Below are 24622 nucleotides of genomic sequence, written 5' to 3' on the forward strand. Positions count from 1 at the left end.
GGTCCTTAACGTTTGTGTCTACTCAATTTTTCTAGTCGGCCATTCCTGAGTATTGTGTGAAATACATATGAGCGGGGATACATTGCTACAGGCAGCAGGCTTGTAGGTGATTATCATCAACATATTACCGCTGTCTTTGCTCTGTGAAACGATGAGCAGTTGCATTCTTTTTTTGAATTTGTCTCCTCACTATTGTGCAGTATTTTGGCACTTTGCCAAAAGTCAATCGAAATTTTCAAAACTGCACCTAATTTTCACACTCCTTGCATAATTTAAACTGTTGTTTAATTCCTGTATTCCAGTAATTTTAACTGTCACACAAGTGATTTCACATACCTATCCTATTTGTTGGAACAGTGTCATATTTCCAATTACATGGAATATTTTAAACTAACAACATAATCATATTTGAATGGTCTAGGTATTTACCATCGAGATGAAAATTAAATTGCTAACTGTACTGGTTTTATCAAAGTTTTTTCTTATCTTTCTAAATTTGCTGTTTGGGCTTCTTTGCCCGCTCAACCGTCATGTACTCGATGACTGCAGCGCTCTTCGCTGCTTGGCTACCGAGTCAACAAAGAGGGCTGCCAACGTAAGAGATAGTACAGTCTGTTAAGGGATATGGCACTTGAGCGCTTATCAACTACTCGAGTTTAGTGTTTAATCTCATGAATAGACAGATAAAGCTGACTCGCATTCCTCCCTTTTTTCACCCTTTCCAGTCACTGACTACCACTTTCCTTCTATTCACTGTTTATTTGTATTATGTTGTTCTTCTCACCTCGGGATATTGTTTATTGTCACATTTGCTTAACCACAGTTAAAAGTATTTGTGCATATCTAGTGATATTGTGCGCAGCTGTTGTATTTTTCGAGCATCTCCAGTGAACTCTTGATTGTCTGATGTAAGCCTATACAATTTAGTTAATGACATCGCAACTTTTCCTTTTCTATTTCATACAGGAAATCGATTTCTGAATGTGGCCATTGTATGTAACAGATTTTTATTGTGTGACTCTGTGTCATTGAAACCTCATGAGATTGATTACACTGCATATCATTAGAATATTATAACTCTACCTACATATGAATGCAATATGCAATTACTTCATAAAAATCTAGTGCTTTTACTTTAATATTTGTAGTTATTGTTTTTGATTTATGTTTTAGTCTTACCTTTGTCTAATTTATTGTTGCGGATATATCTATGTAGTATTCCTGTTGCAGGAGCTAAGAGAAGACAACAAAATACTCATAGAAACAAAGGTTATGGTAGAGGACCAACTTGCCACTAGCCAACAGAGAGTTGACACAATCATAGAGTTAGGTTGGTGTTGATTTTGATATTATAAAGACTAGGTTAGAGGACAAAAACATATCAACCAGTTTCAGTTTACGTGCTTTGGTCTGACTGTATAAGTTTTCATGCTGAATCTCTTTGCTGAAAGACAGACAGACACGCGTAAGTGCCCTTTTTAACATCGTCAGCTGCCCAACTAACATTTCTGTGTCACGCAGTGATGAGTATGAATCTCTACGACTATAAGGTGGCAGTATTTTTTTTCTTCACTTTTTCCGTGACTGTGCAAGCTCTCATTTTAGTGTTTTGAATTTAAGGAATGTTATTTTAATCGAAATTATCTTGGAACAATAGTAAACTGAATATCTGAAACAAATTAAAAGTCGGTATGATGAGTCTCAGTATCAGTTAAAAGTCGGTATGGTGAGGCTCGGTATCAGTTGAAAGATGTGCTGTGATTCCTCTGCTGCACTGTGTTTACTTCCATATTTGTCTTGCATTTTTCACATACTGGCATGAGTCAGTCATGTGAGTATGTCACGCTTGCGTATTTTAGGTGCTATATTTCATCTTGTTTCAGTCCAAAGGTCCCTCCAGTTCTAACTACATACCACAATTATTTATATGCAATACAGTCGAGGCTAATAAATAAATAACACTCATGCAGGTCGATCAGTCACTAGGGAACTAGTGCATTCTAGTTGACTTCATCTGAAAGTTAACTGTAGGAATGCGATAGAGGAACGACTAACGAGTGCTTCTTGATTGCCAGCCCATGCTGCAGTTTGTGATTATCAGTTTGCCTTTTCCATGTACAGTTTAGTTGGGAATTTGTCATCCGTAATATACAGCTTGTTCATTATGTATCAGACCTGGGTAATCTATTGTGTTATGCACAATAGTTGTAGATACGATAACAGTCAAGTCATTTGTGTGTATTCCGTGGATATCACCCGCCAATCGTGGTCATACACTCATATCTCTTTGATTACCATTTACATATGATAGCAATGACCATATATGGTAAATGAACACGCATACTAGCTTTTGTTTGTCAATGATAGCTTATTTTATCACTGTTCATATACTGGTCTAATAATTATTTTTCCTCGCTTTGTCTTCTGGTATTGCTCAGTCAGCCTTTTCCATTAGCAGAAAAAAAGTATTACATTGGAATTCATCGACTCAATATATTCAATATTAGTTGATTATTACTAGTAGGATAAGTACTAGACATCACTAATAGCTGTCTTCTGATATTCAATCTCACAATATTTTAGTTTTAGCGGTTAGTCCGTGGTGACTTGTTTCACAGGTGTTAAGGTATTTATAGAATGTGCAACTAGTCTGATGACTCTAGGTAACTAACTGGTGATCATCTCCTGCTGTGTCAACCTACCCACTTACACCTTCCACTATGTTTAGAGTATATCAAGCTTACCCATTGCTTCTACTCCTAGCGAGAAATGTCAGTGACATGGCTTGGCTATCTTACCATTATCGTGACTTACATTTTCTCTAAAACCAGAAAACGAACTGATGAGACGAAAAAAGGAGGCTGAAGAATTCAACCACCAGAGGGAGTTGGATCTCAAGACCATCCAGGAAATGCATGAGTGCATAAGCAAGCTGCAATGTGAAAAAAACTCTACTCTCAATGAAAGTGCCAATCTCGAGGAGGAACTTGCCCTGGCCAGGGTAGGTCACCAATTTCACACACTTATATGTACATAGACATAGTGTTTTCTGTAAAGCAGTGGCGCATGACATTTGTATTTTTGGAGTTATGCGCTCTGTTTCTCTATCTTATTTTAATAGCAGTGATGAGTCATCACTGTACTGATGTGGAAATCTTTGAGAATGTTGAAGATGCATCCTTGCCATGTGAAGCAGAGATAGGTACATGTAGAAGTGGTTCACTCAGAGCAGTCTAAGTGATTGGCATGTCAAGTTGTTTAATATCATCATTTTGATATCTCATACATTCGAAAGAAAACAAAATGCGTATGCTGAGTTTCTAGATTTTGATGAGTTCTAAATGAGTATAAAATATACGTGAGTGTAGTTATTAAAAATATTATTTATTTAGCTACATGTATATTAGTTCAAGTATGATTCAATTCTCTTCCATGCTTGCTATTTGCAAGCTATTAGAGTTGGTGAGTGAATAATCTGCCCACTGCTCTCTTTTAGGCTCTCCGATGTTTCAGACCTGTGACCTATTTGGATTTTTCTTGATCATTTGTCTCATATTATCTATTGTGTTGTAACCTCGTTGTACATAACAAACTGTGTGTGGCAGGCCGTAAAAGGAACATTAGGTGTAAATGTAAGTACGCTAGCGCCTACCTTTCATTAACTCATTGCATCTCTACATTACTCAAGGCTTGGCGCGGGTCAGACATGCTGGGCTTGTTATAATCTGCTTGCTCTCTTATGGATTAGCCGTAAGATTGAATGTAACCTTCATTGTTCGTTCAGCTGTGAAATAAGGGGAGGCAACTTCAAGTTTATTTTCAGTCAAAAAGTCCTTTTAAAGTTTCAGTCCTTCTAAAGTTTAAAACTTTCCAATGAAATGAAGTAAAACTTAGTTTTTGTAAATTGCAACACAAAAATACAAGTTTATATTCTGTTAGTAGCACTACTAGACCTACTCGGCACTCTTTACTTAAACTGCAGACTATCACTTAGACTTGGTTTTTAATGGCCCAGAATTCTTTACTGGGGGCCATTAAATGCAATCGGGAATTAGATGTTACTTTTTTAATTTTTCCAATCTTAAGAAACTAAGCTTGTTACAATAACATGTAACCTAAACTAACCACATTTATGCTTATCAACGCACCTGCTAGGTACCTGTTCTGTCTCATGCCTGGGGTCTGGTTCTTAACACCTAATACCTATTGCGGGTGTAGTTTATGTACATACCGGATTACCTCAGGGCCTTATAAAGCCTCTGAGAAGCCTTACAGCTCACATTCAGTAAAATAAAATTGGTGAGCCTTGACTTACTCAAGCTGGCTGATTTTGGGCCCCTTTCTGTCACACCCTTTAAGGCTTGCACTCTCAGCATGTTAGTTCACAAGGCTAACTAGCACTGTAGCAAAGGTAGCGGGTGAAGGAGAATGAAAGTACAAGCTAAATCTGGGTGTTTCAGGTCCGTTTGCTTGTCTGTATAACAGTGTATGACTGTTTTTGTTTTACAAAACAGGTTTCTCGGGCAAACTGTTCAGGTACTTGATTATACATCTTGGAACAGAAGCATTTCTTTTCAACTTTCAGGTTTTCATGGTCTGGTTATAGGAAAGATAACTGATACATGGAATTGATTCTTTTTTACTTCTACTGCTTTGGGATCATCTGAATCATGTAACATTTTCAGCTTGTTTACCGTTCAGCGCAGTTATAGAATGAATAATTCAGCCGTGAAATGCTTGTAAAATTTTCTATATTTCCTTCTTTTCATTGCATGTAAATACAGTATTGTATTTCTGTTTTGTGTCATTACCGTGCCATTAATATTTGATATTGATACGGTTACTGAGGTCTTCGGAGACCTTTTCTTGAAATACTTTCTCTAAAAGAGTCTTCTGTTGATATGTAACCTTGTTGGTCCTATTTCGATATGTCCACCCAGTATCGCTTATAAAATTACTCGTGGCCTCATTCAGCTCCTCAAGTCAAACTTCAAGTTCATAACATCGCAATCCATGTTATAAACTCTAAAATTTTCATTTCATAGGGTCTTACTGGCTCGGAGTTGTCCCAGTCATTACGGGAGCAGCTCAGTAACTCGACCAATGCTGATATTCTGAGATTAGAACTTGAGAACCAGAGGCTACAGAAGTTGATGGCAGAGCAGAGGGAGCAGCTCACATTGGAGAACAGCTCACACATTCTAGAGTTGGAAAAGGAGAACAAGCGTCTCGCCTCAAAGGTTTGCTTCTATCTGCCTTCTCACTCTTTGGTTGTTACACTGTGATTTGGTACTAGTAAGGAGAGGTTTCGTTGCTGGAGATATTCTCAGTTTAATATCTCAGTTTGACAGCTGTCAAGTATAAACTTACACAAAATTTTAGTAGATTTTGTCAGAAGTTATCGGTATTTTTCTATCAGTTGCGATTGTTTTTGATGTTTGAGGTGATCTGACTGCTAGGATGTTTCAAGTTTAAAACCAACAAAATTTGCCTATAATTAAAATGCTGTAGACCATTTCTAAACACAGTTCTCATTGGCAATTCATTGATAGCAGAGCTAGTCAATAACGGGTCACTCCTTGAGATGTTAATCAATTCTTAAGATGCCCTTTCCTTCCATCTTCCTACTATCTGTATGGTTCTGTCTAGTCTGCTAGGTGATGAGCATTTTTGATTCTAATATTTGTTGAAGTAGAAAAAGGGCACCCCCATTTTGCTTGTATGCGCCCTGACACTTTCGAAATTTTTATTTTATATGAAGTTCCAATCGTTACCATCTGTACAGCTAACTCACAACTAACCGCAGACGTTATTTTGAAGGTTCAAAGATTGCAAGACTCGAGTGATAAGTCAAGCAAAGACTTCATGGAGCTTGACAATGAAAAACAAGAGTACCACCGGCAAGTCACTGAGCTCAAGTGCGCCATGGACACGGTTAAAGAAAGCTCTGAGAGACAGGTAACCTCTCCGCTACATAGCGCTTAGTTATAATTTCTTCTGTCACACGATTACAACTCGTGACTTTCTCATCACTTGATGTTTTTAAAGAGATCAATTTCTTCGTTGACAGATTTAGCATGTGATGACGGTTTTATGCGCCTGATTTTGACATTCACTTTGGCTATATTTTTTAGAGATATTTTTATTGCGCGCTTTGGCAAGCATTGTTAGTATACAATTGACTCGCTCCAATTGCTGAGTTTTTAGCTCCGATAATATCCCAAATATAACATTGGTGTGTCGTCACAGTCTGTAGACCTTGTATGCATCCAATATGGCTGACTGTCTCAGGTGCAAGAGTTGGAGAGAGAGAATGAACAGCTGGCCAGCACCATAGAAACGTTGCGACAGCGTAATGAGGAGAACAAGGATCTGAGAGTGAAGGATGTGGAGCGAGAGAACAAGAGGATGGCCGAAACAGTTAAGGAGGTCTCACAGCAGCTCAGCAAGCTCGATTATGAGTACAGGAGTCTGCAGAAAACCCATAGCAGGTTACGAGAGCAGGTCGACAAGGTTGAGCAAGTGAGTTTGTTATGGGCCTGCTGAGGTTATTGTTGGTTTATCCCATTGGTTTTGACTGTATCTTTCTTTCTCTTCTGTCATTGTGCATACATGTTCACACCTGCTGGTCTTATCTTCACTATCAATATCTCCTAAATCGTGAAGCATGTTTATACCCAATATCAACCAACAAGTCTTTACCTAATGCAGGTCATTTAAGATATTGAACGTGTTGTAATATTTCTGCTCTGCTATGTGGCAGGCTGAAGAGCAGAATGATAAACTGGAGAAAGAGAATGCAGATCTGACTAAGCAGATAACTACTCTCCAACTCATGGCTGAGAAGCACGAAGAGGTCGAGCAGGAGTTGTTAGACAAAGAGGTCGAGGCGCAGAAGTTACAGAAGCAGCTTGAAAACCTCCGGAGCAAATTTGAGCTCAGCCAGCAGCAGAGCAAGGACAACATCAGCCTGACGGTTGAGAACCAGAAACTGAGTAAAGCTTTGGTCAGCGGACAGAAGGCTCTCTCCAGGGTGGCCGAGCTTGAGAGCGAACTCGAGGATAAGGTTGGTACCTAGTGAGAAACGTTGATTCCGTAGAAGTAATGAGTCAGTTGGAGTTACTAGTCCCTGTAGAAATAATGAGTCAGTTGGAGTTACTTGACCCTGTAAAAATAATGAGTCAGAGTTACTTGACTCTGTAGAAATAATGAGTCAGTTGGAGTTACTGGACCCCGTATAAGTAATGAGTCAGTTGGAGATACTTGACCCTTTAGAAATAATGAGTCAGAGTTACTTGACTCTTTGGAATTAACAAGTCTGTTACGGTTGCTTGATCCTGTAGCAGTCATGAGAGAAGCCAGTTGGAATTGTTTGTACTTCAAAATAAGGAGAAAGGTCAGATCCAAACTTAGCTTTACAAGTTAAACTAGTTGATGAAATTTAAGTAATATCTAAGGCTTGTGTGAAACTTTCTGTAAATTATAATTTTTTGTGTGTCGAGTTCGTTTTTTAGCAGTTCTGTATATATTCATTAATATATCCTACAACCTAGATTCTCAGGTTACATTTGGAAAGGAGCTAGAGTATCTTTCCTACTATGCTCTTTACTACAGCGTGACAGAATCTTTCATCACACTACCATCCAAACTTATTACTTTCACTCATACTAATTAGATAAACAACATGAGTAGACATAAAAGTCAGACGATACACCCTCACATATAAAACTACAGGAATGTCAAGATTGCTTCTTAAAGGTTGACTTGCAACAAAATTCACATTACAGTTATTTGATATCAAAAGATTCACCATGTCTTACTCTGTTGTGTTGTAGGTGCAAAATATGTGGGAATGTGATTACAAGCTCTTAAAAGCTAAAAAAAACAAACAGTTAATCGCAGCCACACGAGACCGCCGTAGTTTGGATTCTCTTTCCAAAATGGCTCAATTGGGACGTAGTTGTAACAGGATGGTTTCTGTTTACACTTTCATGCAACCTCATTCGTCGAAATAGTTTCACAAATATACTTCACGCATTCAATGGAACCATGTCTATTGTTCTTACGCATCTATTTTATCGTTATTGTAATGCTGTCACTTTTAGCACCGATATCTTATAACTTGTCGTAAAAATTCGTTAAACTTTTTAACCTTAGCTCGAAGGAGTGCATATCATTGTCTGATAATCATGACAAGCCTGTTGGTCACCTGTGATAATCGAAAAGTGCTGCAGAAATTATTTGCGAAGTATTGGGTCACGTTATCAGATTACGACTTGACGATTAGACCAAGCCGAAACAAAACTGTTAAGTAGCGAGCAGCTATATTTGATACGGGGTCTTCGGTAAAACCCGAAGTGTTTGTCATAAACTAGTACTACGATAAGTTTATATTGAGCTTTTTATTGGTCTTTCAATTCACGTGAGAACATCACGTGACAAGACAATAAACAAACTGTCATGACTATGTCAGAGAAATAAACAGATTACAATCTACGACGGCTTTTCGTTTTTGAGCTTTTAAGAGCTTGTAATCACTTTTCCACATATTTGGCACCTACAACACAACAGAGTAAGACATGGTGAATCTTTTGATACCAAATATCTGTAATGTGAATTTTGCTGCAAGTCAACCTTTAAGATTACGTATCAGGGTCATGTTTCTCATGATTCTTTGCATATTTTATGCGGCCATATGTTTGCAGTCAATATAGCGTGGTGAGTCCCTGACATTGATGTTTTAATTGGATAGTTTGGATAAATATTTTAAAAACATGCCATAATAGACCTGTCATATAGCGGATACTTTCTATAAACAGTCACCAAAATTTGACTGTACGTATTCGATTGGTTAGTTTTGTGCTTTGTCTCAAAACAGCAAATGTTATTCAAAAGTTGTAAGACCAAACAAGAAATTAATAAATGTTTTACTGAAGAGAACTTCTAAGATTATTTTTGCACTCGTAGGTTAGAGTGTGTGTCGAATGATGTTTGGGTGTTTAGCTAGCTGTCTTATTTATTATTTGTCTATAGGAAAAAGAAATAGCCCAGGTGCACAACTCCATACAACAGTACGAGATGGACCGGGTCAAACTTAATGAGCTTGAGATCAAACAGTACAACTCGGACAGTGAGGTTCATAAGCTCAATAAAAGCCTTGAGCTCTACACAAAGAAGGTTTGTTTATGAGTTCTATTGTCCTTGACATTGAGAATCTGTCTGTTTACTTATTATAATTGGTTATGATCATTTCAATCTTGTCAAAAGAGTTGAAGCTCAGTGTCAGGTTTAAATAGATGTAACAAGTGGATTGATTAGGATGAAAATCGTGATGGCTCTATGGCAAGCATTAGAGGCTCTATGGCAAGCGTGATGGCTCTATGGCAAGCCATAGTAATTCTTTGTATTTTATTTATATTAGTAGGACAAGTTTTATAGTCATCCTTGTTTGTCCTTTACTAGCACTACTCTCGGTCTATGGGCATCACTAGCTGATAGCTATTATGTTGCACATCCGTGACTCTTCAGTCTGGGTCTTTGCAATTCTATAATATCTATTAAAGATGAACTTACAAATAATCTATGTAGATTTTCTCAGAAAGTATCAGTATTTTTCTATCATTTGTGATTGTTTCTGATGTTTGAGGTGATCTGATTACCAGGATGTTTCAAGATTAAAATCAATAAACCTTGATTGCTATTAAAACACTCAGAAATAGAAATACATGCGAAATGACATCACTACTTGCTATCATTACTATAGTTGATATCAGCTATTGTGTTTAAGTTGCAGCATTACACGTCTCTATTCTGTCAGTCTCTTTCCAACTATAGACACCATAATCACACTTTTGCCTGATCTGAGTGTTTTAATGTCAATCAAGTTTTATCGATTTTAATCTTGAGACATCCTGGTAATCTGATCACCCTAAACATAAAAACAATCGCAAATGATAAAAAAATACCAACACTTCTTGAATAAATTTACTAAAACTTTTGTGCAAGTTCACTTTTAAACAAAAATAATGCTTATATGCTTGGCTGGCTATTCTGGTTTTTCAAAGCTTTTATAAGTTAAGTTCAGCAGACTGTGATGGCAGCAGAGAGACTCTGGTGGGAAGTCAAATGACTGTCTCTTGTAGTTTGATTCTAAGTGCGCTGACTATGATGAGCTACAAAAGGAGAACAAGGAGCTAGAAGCTATGATCCAGACGCTGAGATTATCTATTCGAAATCTGGAGAGAGTGTCAGAGGATAACCAGGTGCTAGAAGAGTCCAACTCAGCTCTCACGCAGGAAAAGGAAGGGAAGGAAAAAGAGATTAAAAAGCTCAAGCAATCCCTCGAGTTGAAGGAGTCTACAATCGATGAATATAAGTGAGTCTATACGTATCAGTCAATCTTTCTTCAAAGTTTTTAGCGCGGGCAGACAATTCTGAAAGTAGACTTGTATTGTATAGTAGCTTTCTTAGCTCAGGGGTGGTTTTTCTCTTAAATCTGCAGGTGAGTTTCGTAGTATCTTCCCTGGTAAATGTCTGCCTAGTCTGAGTATAAATGTGCTTAAAGGTTACCCTACAGCACACAATATTAATACCGTACTTTTTGGACTATAAACCGCACCCCTATATAAGCCGCATCTGCTTTATTTTCCAAAAAAATAATAATAAACAATACATAGGCTGCACCTTTGTATAGGCCGCAGAACTCAGGATGGTGCTTTTTAACGCGGCAACAACTTTGCTGTTTAAAACGGAACAGTGCCGTTAGGCACTGTTCCGTTTAACTAGTGTCAGATTAAAAGCGTCGGATAAAAAGCGATGGGTTAATACAAAACAGTGCCGTTATATTAACGAAACAGTGCCTAACGGCACTGTTTTGTATTAACCGACGCTTTTTAACCTAGTGCCTAACGGAACCTTACCGTTAGGCATTGTTTCGTATTTCGTACACTAACCAGAGATTCTGGTTAATGCACCCTAGCGGTGAAAGAAAAAGCCACAGAATAGCCGCACTCTTGTATAAGCCGCATGGCTCAAATCGTCAGAAAAAAAGTAGTGGCTAATAGTCTGAAAAGTATGGTACATCAGTTGCAGATAACATAACAAATTGGAGTTTCAATAATATGTTTGTGTAATTTTGACCAAATATTAGGTTTTATCAACGTTTTCAAGTCGCAAAAATGGGCAGTGAGATTTACAATATTTGCATAATTTCGTCTAGAAACAGGCTGCGACACTATATATTGATATTAGAATCGCTGGATTATTTCTATATTGCATCCATATATCTATTCATGAAAACATTTCCTGCGTTAACAAGTTTCTAAAAGATGACTTTTCAGAATAGCTAATTTTTATTGACAATATCTAAGTTTCCAGTTTGTGTTAAGGAGTACTTTGTTGCTAGCACAATGGACAACATCAGAAACGCAAGCTGATTGTTGTACACGCTTAACAACCATTTGTAAACTAGCGTGAGACTGCTATATCAACTGGTATAGAGTGATTTGATGCAGTGTGCAGAAACTAATCACAATACTCACAACTGTATACTGATAAAATTTAAGTCTTCAGTGGGTATGGCTAGTGATCATCTTATTTCTACTGCAAATTTTTAATACTTGGTCTATTTATAAGCTTATGAAATGCCTGGTACGGTGCATTATAAGTGATGGTGACAGTAATGGCCAGCATTAGCTTAATATGCTTTGTCTTCATGCATTGGCTAGTCAGCGGCATCGACATCGGCGATTCACGCATCTGTATCGGCGATTCACGCATCTGTTTGGCCAAAAATGACCTTTATATGTCTCAGCCAAGAGCTTGCTTTTCTTCAAGCTGTTTTTGTCCCCAAACTGTTTTTTGTGCTACTATTATCAAAATCATTGATAAAATGCGAATTATCATGATAATATTGTTATTAATAAATGTAATTATAAAATTCTGCCAATTAACCTCTAAGTTGGCCATATCATTGAGGTTTGTACACCAGTGGTCCATAAGATGTTCGACAAAGAGTTGTTGAGCTGTCTATTCCTTCACAGTGAGAAACTGGCAAACCTGGAGCGAGACCAGAAGACATTGAGAAGGTCAGAAGGGAAGTGGAGGCAGGCTAGCATGAGGTTAAGGGAACATGAGAAGGAGACGACAGATCTCACGCAGAAGGCCATGACGGACAAAAAGACTATTGCAACTCTTAGAGAGGTAGTCTTTACTCTTCCTTGGTTTATACGGTTTTTCAATTTGTAAAACATAAAATGAGTAATTTGCTGTGGCGTCAATATGTACTTTAATGAAAACATGTTAAATTTTTAAATGGTGTCATTTTCTCTCAATGACCATTTTATCTTAAAAGTACAGTTTACGAACATCTCTTGGACATTCTTTATCAGATGGTGCTCTTGGGAACACATTTACACAGCTGCTTATAGACGACAGTGCATCTCGGGATATGATGTCCCTGTTCTACGATTCTTGCGCCTTACGATGTAGAAAACAATGTTTTTGTGTCCACCATACGACATTTTGTTCCCGTTTGACATCAACAAAAATTTCTCTCGAAATTCAAATTTGGCAGTTGATGTGCTGAATATGTCGAAATAACGAAGACACAGATATGCTATTCGTCGAAATCCCCTCACAAAGCCTGAATGAGATACGATGCTCGCTCTCTCTCTCTCTCTCTCAGTTGATCGCTAATCGTTATAAGTTATAGTGAAAACGAAACCAGAAACATATCGGTAAAAAATTTTTAGATGATGACTAAGTTGAAATTTAATTTAGTAAAATATAATTTAACTTGAAGTGTGTGTTTAGTAAGCTAAATTCACTCAAATCAAATTCAAAGTTTATGTTATACATCTGTCTCAAAGGTAAGAACTCCCGCCCTAAGAATGTATGTACTGCGCGTAGTACATTGGAATGTTACATTTTATTGCTGATCAAATCCACTAAATACATTAAAGTTACTGTAGGTAACTATAGTTACTAAGGTTAACACACTATTTTGTGATCAATTTTTAATATGTACGGTATGTATATAAAATCTGATGTTTTTACTAGGGTTTGTTTGCATGAGATATTTACTGTTGGTTTCTATATCCCTCTATACGACGTTTTCGCCTTACGATGTCAACACCGAAACAAATTAGTATCATATGGCAGGGGTTCGCTGTAGTTGGTACATTACCATATATACTAAAAATATGCAAATCTTGGCAAGCTTTTGTATTTTCAGATGAGCTAAACTAGCAGATGCTGCATTTTTCTATTGGGTCATATCATTGTTGTAAAAAACCTATTGAGCAGTTTTTATCATTTTCATAATTTGTTACTAATTACGATAACAAAACACAATTGACCTTACTTGTTTAAGGAGGATGAAGTAAGAAAATTTGATGATGTAAGATAACTTCCAAGTTTTAGCTATCATTGGCAGTGTTGCATCATTTTTAAGCATTAACACAGTGATATGCAAAAATGGCATTGCGTTTGCCAGATGTTAGCGCATTTGTATGTCAAAAATGAATTTAGTAATATGTTCTTCATGAGATAATAACTCTGAATTAATCCGAAGAGAGTTTGTCAGTCCTCAATCATTTTAGCAAAATACAACGCATCTTATAATTATAATACATAGTAGTGATTGGCTGTAAGTATTCAGTATTTTAACTTTGCTCACACAAATCGAGACCTATGTTTATTGAGCGATATAAAATATTTCCAACTCGTCACTCCGTGGGTAAACATTCAAAAAAACCATTAAGTCAGGTGTTCTCTTCGTGTAAGCAATAGCTACGTATGTCTCTTCTATGTTTATTGTCTCGGTCAGAACTAGAGAATCTACTAGTTCAGACTTACAAAAATTACAAGGATACACAACTTACTATTGTACTACAGGAACTTGTGCAAGAAAAGATTCAGGCGCAGCAGGTAACGAATGAACTTGATCAACTGAAAGCTGAGCTGCACAGGTTGGAGTTGGACAAAGATAAGCTGGAAGCTGATGCCACTGCTGCCGATGACACGTATGTATTATCTGTGAAGTTGGCTCTCTTCTGTTCTTGACAAGAGAAGAATTAGGGCTACGCATTCATGCTCCGGGTGTTTGTAGACAAGCCGTACTGCGAATGCTTTAGTTTGCTGTTGTAGACGGCTAAAAGCCTTGCAGCACATTCTAGAGGATGGGCACCGTGAAGGCCTCTCGATCAAGGATGAACAGATTAAGGCTTTAGAGCAGCACCTCGAGGAGTCAAAGAATCTTAACGCTACCTTGCACAGGCAGCTGGACACCATGCAGAAGGAGTACCACACATACATAGAGAGGTACAAGCTTTTCTTCTTTTGTAGCATTGACAACTGCTCTGCTCTCTCTTTGTCTATTTTAAATTTTTTCATGAGTTTTTTTACTGTTTTATGCGAACTCAAGATTTTCTACAATAGTTCATTGTAACCTTTTAAAAAAGTGAAAATGCAATAGTTAAAACTGGAGACGAGATGCTGGCTATAAGATGTTTATTTTCTACCAAGAATTAGTTGTGAACTACTCCAGTTCTCTTATTAAGAATAAAAAAGCTCTGCCCAATCAACTGTATCGACCCATGGGGTTGTCATAGGTTTGTTTATATCTGTTTTTTTAACAGGAAGCAGCAAGGGCCAGTCAACAACACAACCACGATCAACGTACAGCCGAGTCCCGGCAAGCAAGCCTCCAGCATCAGTCAGCTTGTCATTAAGAAAACTCCTGTGCCTCTGGTATCCTATCAAAATATTTCCTTGTTGTGTCTTTACTGTGTCATACTGACCTCATTCTTCGAGTTCCTCTTTCCCACCTTCATATCTCGACTTCGTGTTAATGTCATGAAATCTTCTTTGGCTCTGTTTTTCTTGTTTTTAGAGTTGTCTTATTTTTTCCCTCCATCTTCCATCATAACTTCCTACATTCTCAACCACCTGTCTGTAGCTGCCTCATTAAAAACCCAGTAAATTTATCTCCCACGGCTTATGCAAATGCTTGCTCACTGTGTCTCATAACTTCTTTATTCTTAATGTTTTTTTTTCATTTTATTATATATATATATATCTATCTCCCTCGCTTCCTCTGAATGTGTTCCTATTTTCTGTCACTTCTTGTGTAAGCAAGAGGAAGCAAGTTTAACCATTGTTGTCAACTGGTTGCCAAAAGCCCCAGATGATGTTCAGGTGTTATATAATGACAGGTGCCTGGCCAGATGGTCGAGGGTGAGCAATACCTGGCTGTGCAAAAGGAGCTCAGCAAGGGCCAAAAACAGATAGCGACTTTACAGTCTGAGAATGCTGGCCTCAAGTCCATGTCAGCTTATTCGGAGCAGCGATCTAAAAAACTCGAGTCTCAGGTCAGTCCCTCGTTCTACCCGTTTTTGTTAGCGTATTGTGTCTTTCTCTAATCAGCTTAACCCTTTTTTCTCCATCTCTCACACTGTCAAGCAAAAGTGCTTCTATGCCAAGATGTTCCATGGACATTCCAGCATGGCGCTGTGCTATGAAAATCATGTCGTTGAAGTTGATAAGATTGTTACGCCTGCTAACAGCTTTAAACCTACATTTCGTATATGGCAGCATTATAAACAGTAACTCAGCATAGAAATCAAATTACTTAATAAACATGGTCAACTTTGAGGAGAGAAGAATGAGCAAGTTTTCAAATGACATAAATAATTGCGCAATGGTTTTATCGGCAAGGTTTGCACAAATATATAAATCAACACTGCTTTTTGAAAGAGGTTATTTGCCAGATGGACAGCCTTGTACTCGGTAAAAAACGGAATTGAGGTTCTTAATCTAGTTTCTGGCAATTACTCTCTATTGCGCTGTCGCTTGCAGAGGTCACTATTTATATGAAGGTGGCAGGTTTGACTTGATGGGTGTTGAGCACAAAAGAATTGTCTTCTCTTGAAGATATATAACTGTGGTTGATGTTGCAGCTTGACTCCAATCATGTCGCAGTTGTAAGAGATATATCTTGATATATTTAATCAGTAACCTTTTGGCCTTTGTAGATGGCAGTCATGAAAGGCGAGAAGAACTCACTACAGACCCAAAATGCTCAATTGCAAGTTGAGAACACAACTCTCAAATCACAGCTTACAAGTTTACGTAACCAAAATTCTCGATTGCAACAACAGCTAACTAAGCTACAGACAGACTTTGAAGAAACGGCTATCAGTCACCAGGAGTTGAATGAAACTTATGAGAACTTGGTCGCAGACCACGAGCAGCTTCAACAACTCAACGAGCAGGTATGGCAGCAGTCAGCACAGGTTGCTAAGTTTCTGGGATGACTCCTGTTAGTAAGTGGTTGATGCTAGCTATCTCCTGTAACTGAGATAGCTAGCATCAACGGCTAGCCTCTACAGCTAGCAGATACGCTACACGTATATCTCGAGTCTGTCATGTGTTCTTATAATCATTTGTACATGCTGTATTAACTAAATAGTTTCACTTTACCAATTGGTCAGGATTTTTGCTCCTTTATCACACCTCTCAGCATCGCGCAGTGCTTCAACGCTTCCCTTTTTCAGTTTGTTAACAATGTCTAGAATCTTGGTTTAGGTGGAATGGTGTGGAACTACATGCATTGTGAAGGGCTTGCACTAAGTTATATATCACCTTTTTCTTTTAACAGCAACTTAAGTATCATTGATCCATAGAGTTAATTATCACTAAGCTCACTCTATCGATCCATAGAGTTAATTATCACTAAGCTCGCTCTTACCATCAGCCTAGCCAATGAAAGTTAGCACTAATACTTGCCAGTCTTGAGACAAATGCTGTTAGTCTGTCACGCAGTCACACCTAAATCGCTTAACAAGTTACTTGGTGACAGGGCACTTTTGTGTAACTGTTTGCTGTGCGCAGTGTTTATGTAATGCCAACTTACGCCCACCCACCTGTCGGCAGCTGTCCACTGAGTATGAAGCACTCATATCTGAGCACGGCATGCTTAAGTCACAGCACAAGCAACTCAAAGACCAGACGGTAGACATGAGCAGGTCTAAAGACAACATTGCCAAGGAGAAGGCGGCTATAGAGGAGATGAGGCAGTCGATGCACAAGGAGCGTCTCAGTCTCCAGTTCGATGACAGCTTTAACATACAGGATGGGAAGAGGGCAACAGAGGAAAATCAACTCCTGCAGAAACAGAATGAAAAGGTAGACACGGCTCCTAAGTTGTTGTTTTAGTTTGAAGTAATTCTTTGAACATGAGTACACTTGAGCTGACTAGTGATGTTTTGAGCTTAAAAATAGCTCTTTAAATCGAGAATCATAAAAAACTGTTTACGGTATTTATTAGAGTTATAATACGCAACATCAATTAAGACCTATTTCTGTCATTATCCGCGTAAGGTGCTCCAGTTTATAAGGCCTAATAAGTGGAACAAAAGGTATGACGATTAAGTCGAGGTTTTAATCCGGTTAATTCACAATAACTCTCAAGGATGTTCCGTTGTTGACTAACAAAAAATAATTGTTGTTCAGTTGGAACACAAAAGTACAACATAAGCTGCAATCACTTTTTCGGCGGCATGCCCGGATCCTTCCTTTAACCTAAAAATACAAAACCGTTATGCATTCCTTGTCAACATATCCTTCAAACTTCATCTTTAGTGTCTGAGTTAGGCAGGTGATTTCCAAATCACGTTAGCCCTTTCGTCACTATCAGAGTCGGTCTCAGTGTTTTCAGAGTCACCGGTTTGTTCAGCGATTATTCCGGCCTTCGTAAATACGCAAGGGAAACTAGAGACTGATACCTTATCTCAGGCATCTACGATTCATTAGCAGATTCAATTCAAGGCTATCAAGCAGAATCGCTAGTCATATATCAGGCGCTGGACTGAAAAGCGCAGTGTGGATTTTTACAAATAAAAATACAGTGGTTTGCTTATAGAATGTTTCATCCATACTCGCCATGGCAGTTGTAAAATTTTTGTTACATGTAGCATCTCTATGTATCTCTTAAATAATTCTTTTTAGAAAATTGTAAATTAAATAATAATTTTCTGGTTTTGATCTAGCAAAGTTTATGGGAATGCTTGTTCAATGGAGCTTGCAATCCTATCTGCTATTTTTTTTAGATTCGCGGAGAGTACAGGGACCTCCTGTCAGAGTACAGAAACGTTAAGACTGAGTACAACCAACTGAAGCTCAAGCATACTGAGCTGAAGGGAGACATGGCTGACTGCAGAGATCAGCTCAACAAGCTTGATATCCAGAATGCCAAGCTCTCCAACAAGTGTGAGGTACACAGGCTAAGCTGCTTTAAAATAGTAGCATTTTCTTGTCAGGGTAACTTAATTTCTGCTTTGCGAAGGTAGGAGGACCTCAGACGCATCACGCCTTCAACTACCTTTTCTGGGTTTTCTTCTTGTGTGATCTAACAAAGTAATAGAAGCATTTAATGAAAGTTTTTTATTCCATTTGTCATTCTGGTTAGATATGCTGAACAAATTGTGTTAGATAGTGTGACTAGCTGGCAGACGAGGTAGAGCAGCATGTTTGAGGTTCTCTATCACCAGCTACAGCAAAGGATGAGTTGTAAACAATTGGTTGGTGCTACAGGTAGTGACAGTGTTAAAACTCGGAATTGATCAAAAACCATTCTATATGGAAATGGTCACTAATAATAATGCTGGCTGAAAATATGAACTAGATTTCTTCTGATTTTGCTTCTGGAAGATCATAGATATTAGGGAACAATGGCCAACACATAGAACAATAGACATAATGACATAATGACAATAAAGAATTATATTGCAGTTTCATTCAGTTGTAGAATTCATAATCAAATAAAATTGTTCGAAAGTATTTACATAAGCCTTGCATTTTATCATAATTCTTTCCTTCGACAGCTTTTAAAATAGCTACCTATATTTATGGTCTCTATTAATCACAAAGGATTTACTTGAAATACTTGTCATCTCCGAAGTTTCAGCTTTAGTATCTATTCAAGGAGTCGAAAGTTGAGACTTGACAAATTATTTCTGGACTTTCCAATTACTTTTCAGTTAGCGCTGGTGTTAGTGTTCTAGTCAGTTGTAGTTTGTTGTCATTGTTGATCTGTGCTTGCAGTCACTGGAGAGGCTCAGCGCCAACCTACATGATGAGAACAAACACCTACTCTTCCAGCTGCAAGCACTGCTCCAGCAAAACCAGGAGCTTCTAAGTCAGACCCTCGAGTCTTCAGAGCATTTTCGTGAGGAGGAGAATCTTTACCGGGAGCAGCTAGACAACCTCCGGCGTACCAAGGAGAAACTTGAGGAAAAGATCATGGACCAGTACAAGTCATATGACAAACCTGGCAGTAAAAAGTAAGTGGGATTAGTGGGGATAGTGATGGTTTCCAAACCACTGACCTAATCATGGAGTTATGTTATATATTTCAATCCTTCAACTGATCATTTCATAGTGCACTTGCATCTTGCTTATGCTAGATCAGCCACTGTTTGTGGTATCAATACCAACTTTGTTATGCTCAACTCAGTAATGTTTGCTATAGCACCTGTGACACTCATGCGAGTGTGCTATAGCACCTGCGACACTCATGCGAGTGTGCTATGGTACCTGTGACACCAACTCATGCGAGTGGGCTAGGGCACCTGTGACACTAACTCATGCTAGTGGGCTATGGCACCTGTGACACCAACTCATGCGAGTGGGCTAGGGCACCTGTGACATCAACTTATACATATGTGCCATGTCACCTGTGAAACCATATCATTCATCTGTGTTATTGCACCTCTGACAACACGTCATGCGATTGAGTTGTTTTTGGTTACATCAACTCACACAAGTCTGTTTTGGTTTTTGTTACACTATATCATACATGTGTGTTGTGGTTTTTGTGACACCATATCATGCAACTGTGGTAAAAACCTGTGATACCAATTCATATGCATATCCTGTGGCATTTGCATCACCTAATGATTTGTTTCCAGAATTAAATACATTTTTTAAACTGTTCAGGAAACTTCAATTGTTGTCATAGCTGAAGCGAGTAAGTCTAAGTGCAGTTTTAGATCTAGTTGTTTTTTGTAGGAAGGGTCTGGGGTCTGTGCTAGTAAAGAAAGCTAAGGGCTTCATCAACAAGGTAATATTGCGAGTCATTCGCTGATTCTCTTGCTGCAAGTTTCACTTCACTATCGTACATAGCAAGGCACGTTGTAACCCTAGACAAGGCTATGCAATAACACTTTTGGTGCAATATATTAATCAGTTGCTTTTAGGCATTCGAAATGTGTGCATAGCTGATGCACGCAAATCTAACTGTTCATTTTAATCTGGTCTCCTAGATATTGCCCTACATCCACTTAGATATTGATGTTGAAAACTAGGAATATTTTTATCTCAATCTATGTGTATGATCATTCTCGGTGCTATGTTTAGCGCTCTAGGGATCCAGCTAGGCGACAAACTATAGCCGGTATCAGCTATGGCCCCGGCCAGTTCCTTTGCTCTCAGGCTATTACTACTCATAACTGTGGCCATTGTTCGAGGCACATGGCTGGGCCCCCTCAGGTATAACAGCTGCATAGCGAGCATGAAAATCGACCATCGCTTGGCCTGGTCTGACTGTCCTAACAACACGCATCACCCGCGGTCTAATCTAGTCACTTGGGAGTTATCTTTCTCTGTTTGGTCAGTCATTAGGAAAATAACTCTGAAAAGGCTGTCATGATTGCAAGGAATTGTAGACAATGAAGGAAAATCTTTGAAATGAATTGGGTAATAGTGAGATTTATAACTGTATGTTGGCCGCAAATCTATGGAAATCCTTTGTTGAATGTTTGCCCGTAATTTGGAGTTGTTTTTCTAGTGACCTAGCTTTTCATGGTCAGATAACTCCCAGAATATTAACATTCATAGTTTTAAAAGCACTACGTCATATTGCAAAATGGTATTTGCTATATGTTTTTTCACAAGTCGTAAATATATTGGTTGCTAGGGGCGTGTTTTTTGCTAAGTATGTATTGATTGCCAAGGATATGCATGGTGCTTGAATATATTGTTATACCTGTGTGTACAGATCGCTCTTCACTCGTCCACCATATTATTTGTACTAACCTACACATACATGTATGTATAAGATTTTTAAGGCACATCATATTAGACTCGTACTACTAGACCCAGAAAATAAAATAACTAACACGCTGGCTCTGTTAAGTTGCCCTTTGAACATGACATGCAATATTTGTACATTACATTGGTAGCATCGTCAATGATTTATTTGATACTAGTTTGTTTAACAAATGAGACGATGTGTTGTCTGGAAAAATTAGTTTTAGGTATTTTTTGTATTATGGAGTTTGTGTTTTGCTAGGATACATGCACTGTAATGTCTCATAATTTGTTAGGATGAACTGCTAGAGCAGTCGGCTTCTCAGTTCCGTCCTGTCAGCGCTGACCCTACGGTAATATTTATCCTTTCTAGTCACTATTTAGCTTTAAACTTTGACCTTAGCTTGTCGCTATTACTTCGGTAACACCGGCTTATCACGAGCACTTCTCGCTGTTACGTGATAACACCAGCTTACTGCAAGCAGAACACAATGCGAGTGATGCTAGACTAGTCTGTAGGTTACTAGCTTTCTTATTAGAGTGCCAACTGCTGGTCAATCACAAGCAACCAGGTGGTAGTTTCTACTGCTTCAGCAACTGTTTTCTATAAAGCTCTTTTCTTATAACTCTTAGTACTAAGTGTTCAGTACCATGTTGTATTAGTGATAGTTAATGTTTTTACCATAAGGTTGGAGCGGCGTACCATAATAGAAAGTTCAGTCTTTGATTCCTTAGGAAGTTCAGTCTTTGATTACAGCCAACTGTTAGATTGATTCGTACTCTCCGCATCTGTTTGTCTCGCTAGCCTCTCTCTCTCTCTTGTATTGGATAGAAAAGCACTTCAAACGCATATATGATTTCTATATGTGTATGATTTTGTTTGCTTCTATTTTAGTTGTATAGCTTATAGTAACTCGTTTGGCTTGCTAATGCTATATAGCCGACTGCTGTCTGCACCGCAGTATTAGCTTGCGTGCCAATTGTTTTGCGATGTGTGTTTGCTGACGCTGATGTATGTTGTGTGTACCGAACATTTGAGTCGTACCTAATTGCAGGTGTGTGTGTGTGTGCGTGTGTGCAGGCAACACTTGTTCACATTATGTTCATTTCTCTTTGGAGACTGAGGCAGCCTTACACATACTTGATAGTGGCATGTTTAAATGATCGGCCAGAACATTTGTGTCAACGTTTAACGTTCTCCCAAGTATAGGTAACCGTCGACATACAAAATGAACTCGCTCTATATTTTTTTGTATATCCAAACATTTCTGTTGGAACATATATTCTTAGAGTAATGCAGTGTTTTGTTAATTTTATTGCTCAAAACCTATGATGATTACCTACAGCGATGACTTTTAACATTAAAACAAATGCATTATATAAAACTACATAGAAAACTATGCTACTAAAATAATAATCAGTAAAAGTAGTTTTTCATTTTTGTATTGTTTTATTGACAATATTACTTCATCATTACTTCACCTTAGAAAGGGAAATGTTGGCTTGGAAATATGCAAGTTCAGGGATAAAGAGAGTGATAAAATTAATTACGCAGCGTAACTCACTCTATATATAGTTAACTTGAACTAATCTTTTTTCCAATTTTTTGTGTATTTTTCAATTTCTACCATATTTTTACCAGTGCATAAAAATTAATGTTTCGAGTAATTTTTAATACTCCGATGTTGAGGCAATTAGTTTATGAAAAAATTTGACATTAGACATGGAAAATATTTATGTGGAACTGATCGAAAGTTGACTATTCAGTTTATAAATCGCTTTCTATCTTTCAGCACCTATCATAATTTTTATAGTGTCATAAAATTTGCTTTTTCGTTTACTTGGATGCATCTGCTTGTCACTTTTAGAAAACTCCGGAAGGCAAGACGTCTTTCAAGAAAGACTTGTCTCATAGCCAGATGGATTTAGTCTACGGAGTCGACAACATAGAGGAAACTCGTAGCCTCGGGGGACTCAGTATTGGAAGCAAAGGCAGCAGTCGGGGGAGTGAAGAGACGCCCACTGATGTCACCATGTCTAAAAATAATAAAGGTAAGGGAGAGGTCATACGACGCTCTGCCAGTTGGACCGACAGGTCACATGAACTTGGCCATTCATCCGATCTGTTGCCAGTACATGTATGCTAAAAGTTTACAATCACATTATTTGTTTTGCATTTGAGTAATTGTCTTCTTTTAAGGGTTTGTAATTGTCTGCCCATGCTGGACATTTGTGACCAGTTACTCTATGATACAGCCTAATCAAACAAATCGACGGTGAAATATGCTAGAACTCCAAATACCTGTTTATGGTCTAATCTGGAGGGAAGCATTTCAAGCTTTGTCGAATGAGAGAGTTTAAAATCGATTTTGCAAGCATGGGTTTGTGGTAATTGGGAATTTCCTTACACTGCTCTTGTTACTTTAACCTGGCTTTTGGGTGTTGGCTGATATTTTCATATGGCTTTGGTGCTCTCTATCTTATCTGCTGCGATGTATTGGTGTTCCTTTGTTGGCTGAGGTGCGGTGACTATCTGTTGACAGGAAGCATGCTGTGTGTCTGCACTGCCAGCAATAAAATGTGGACAATAGAACTGTTGTCTATTTTAGATTGGTGCATGCCTAGTAATTCATGTGCTTTCATCTAGTGTTTATTCCAGTTCTTCAACTATGATTTTCGTTCAGACCAAATTGATGGAGTTTTCTCAAAGGAGTCTGACTGATAACTTGGTCCGAATGGCAATACACCTTTTTCCCGCGTACCATTGTAATAGTATCCTTATAGTGTAATGAGACATTTCTAAAATAAACACGTTAACTGCTGTCGGGTATTCAAAATCCTACCCGTACTTAAGTCAGTCAAGTCTAAGATGTCACAGGCAGATGTTAGTCTCGTCCGTTTCTTTACCTGTGGTGGTATTGCTGTAAAGTCTGTTGAAACAAGAACTATAGGCCGAAACCAATAGTTCAATTTGTCCACATTTTATAGCAAGGTATGGAAAGGCATTTTCTGTCTAACTATAAGTTTAACATTTTCTTGTTTCCCTTGCTCTCAGGCTATGTGCATGCTTACAGTGAGACTACGTAAAACTCGAAAAAGGGCTCAGAGCATAGAGAACTTGTTTGACTCGAGTCTCGAGTCAGGCAATACATTTATGTACGAAGAGCGGGTTTCAGCTTTTCACCCTCTGAGAGAATCGCGGTTGCCTCCCACTTCAGATATCCGTCCAGATACTAGGCAGCCCCCTTCTTATAACACCACCATAAACCATAGGCTTTCGACAGATTATAGACCTATCGCTGTCTCATCGACAGGTGTAAACATTCCCGTTTCTGTTGGGCCACAAAAAGGTGAGCGTCCGATGGTATATTAGAGTTGTCGGCTCACCAGGTGCAACTGCTCTCACTCACTTTATCATGTAAATAAAGTCTAGGTACAATCGCTTTGTGATTGTACCCTCTTCTTTTTTTGTACTTCTCCAAGTTTGTTCATCACTGTATCTTGTGTCACTAATAGTTACTATGTTTGACCT

The 24622-nt window shown here is 38.3% G+C and overlaps 1 protein-coding gene across 4 annotated transcripts in view; it reads left to right on the top strand.

Annotated features, from left to right (window-relative positions):
• Positions 1–24622, top strand: part of LOC137401202 (girdin-like) — a 58860-nt gene that overhangs the window by 23080 nt on the left and 11158 nt on the right. For 3 of the 4 annotated variants that reach the window (XM_068087596.1, XM_068087597.1, XM_068087598.1), the window contains exons 12-32: positions 1231–1330; positions 2832–3001; positions 3606–3632; positions 5046–5240; positions 5821–5958; positions 6292–6522; positions 6764–7066; positions 9034–9177; positions 10143–10375; positions 12042–12201; positions 13897–14024; positions 14149–14322; positions 14640–14751; positions 15216–15371; positions 16035–16274; positions 16936–17187; positions 18111–18275; positions 19105–19343; positions 20071–20122; positions 21387–21443; positions 22959–23142. In XM_068087596.1, the coding sequence (XP_067943697.1) occupies positions 1231–1330; positions 2832–3001; positions 3606–3632; positions 5046–5240; positions 5821–5958; positions 6292–6522; positions 6764–7066; positions 9034–9177; positions 10143–10375; positions 12042–12201; positions 13897–14024; positions 14149–14322; positions 14640–14751; positions 15216–15371; positions 16035–16274; positions 16936–17187; positions 18111–18275; positions 19105–19343; positions 20071–20122; positions 21387–21443; positions 22959–23142 (3460 nt within the window). Of the gene's footprint in view, positions 1–1230; positions 1331–2831; positions 3002–3605; positions 3633–5045; positions 5241–5820; positions 5959–6291; positions 6523–6763; positions 7067–9033; positions 9178–10142; positions 10376–12041; positions 12202–13896; positions 14025–14148; positions 14323–14639; positions 14752–15215; positions 15372–16034; positions 16275–16935; positions 17188–18110; positions 18276–19104; positions 19344–20070; positions 20123–21386; positions 21444–22958; positions 23143–24164; positions 24441–24622 lie in introns of all 4 variants that reach the window. The other variant, XM_068087595.1, reaches the window with a different exon arrangement.

This window comes from Watersipora subatra, chromosome 7 (assembly GCF_963576615.1).
Source record: "Watersipora subatra chromosome 7, tzWatSuba1.1, whole genome shotgun sequence".
NCBI classification, from domain to species: domain Eukaryota; kingdom Metazoa; phylum Bryozoa; class Gymnolaemata; order Cheilostomatida; family Watersiporidae; genus Watersipora; species Watersipora subatra.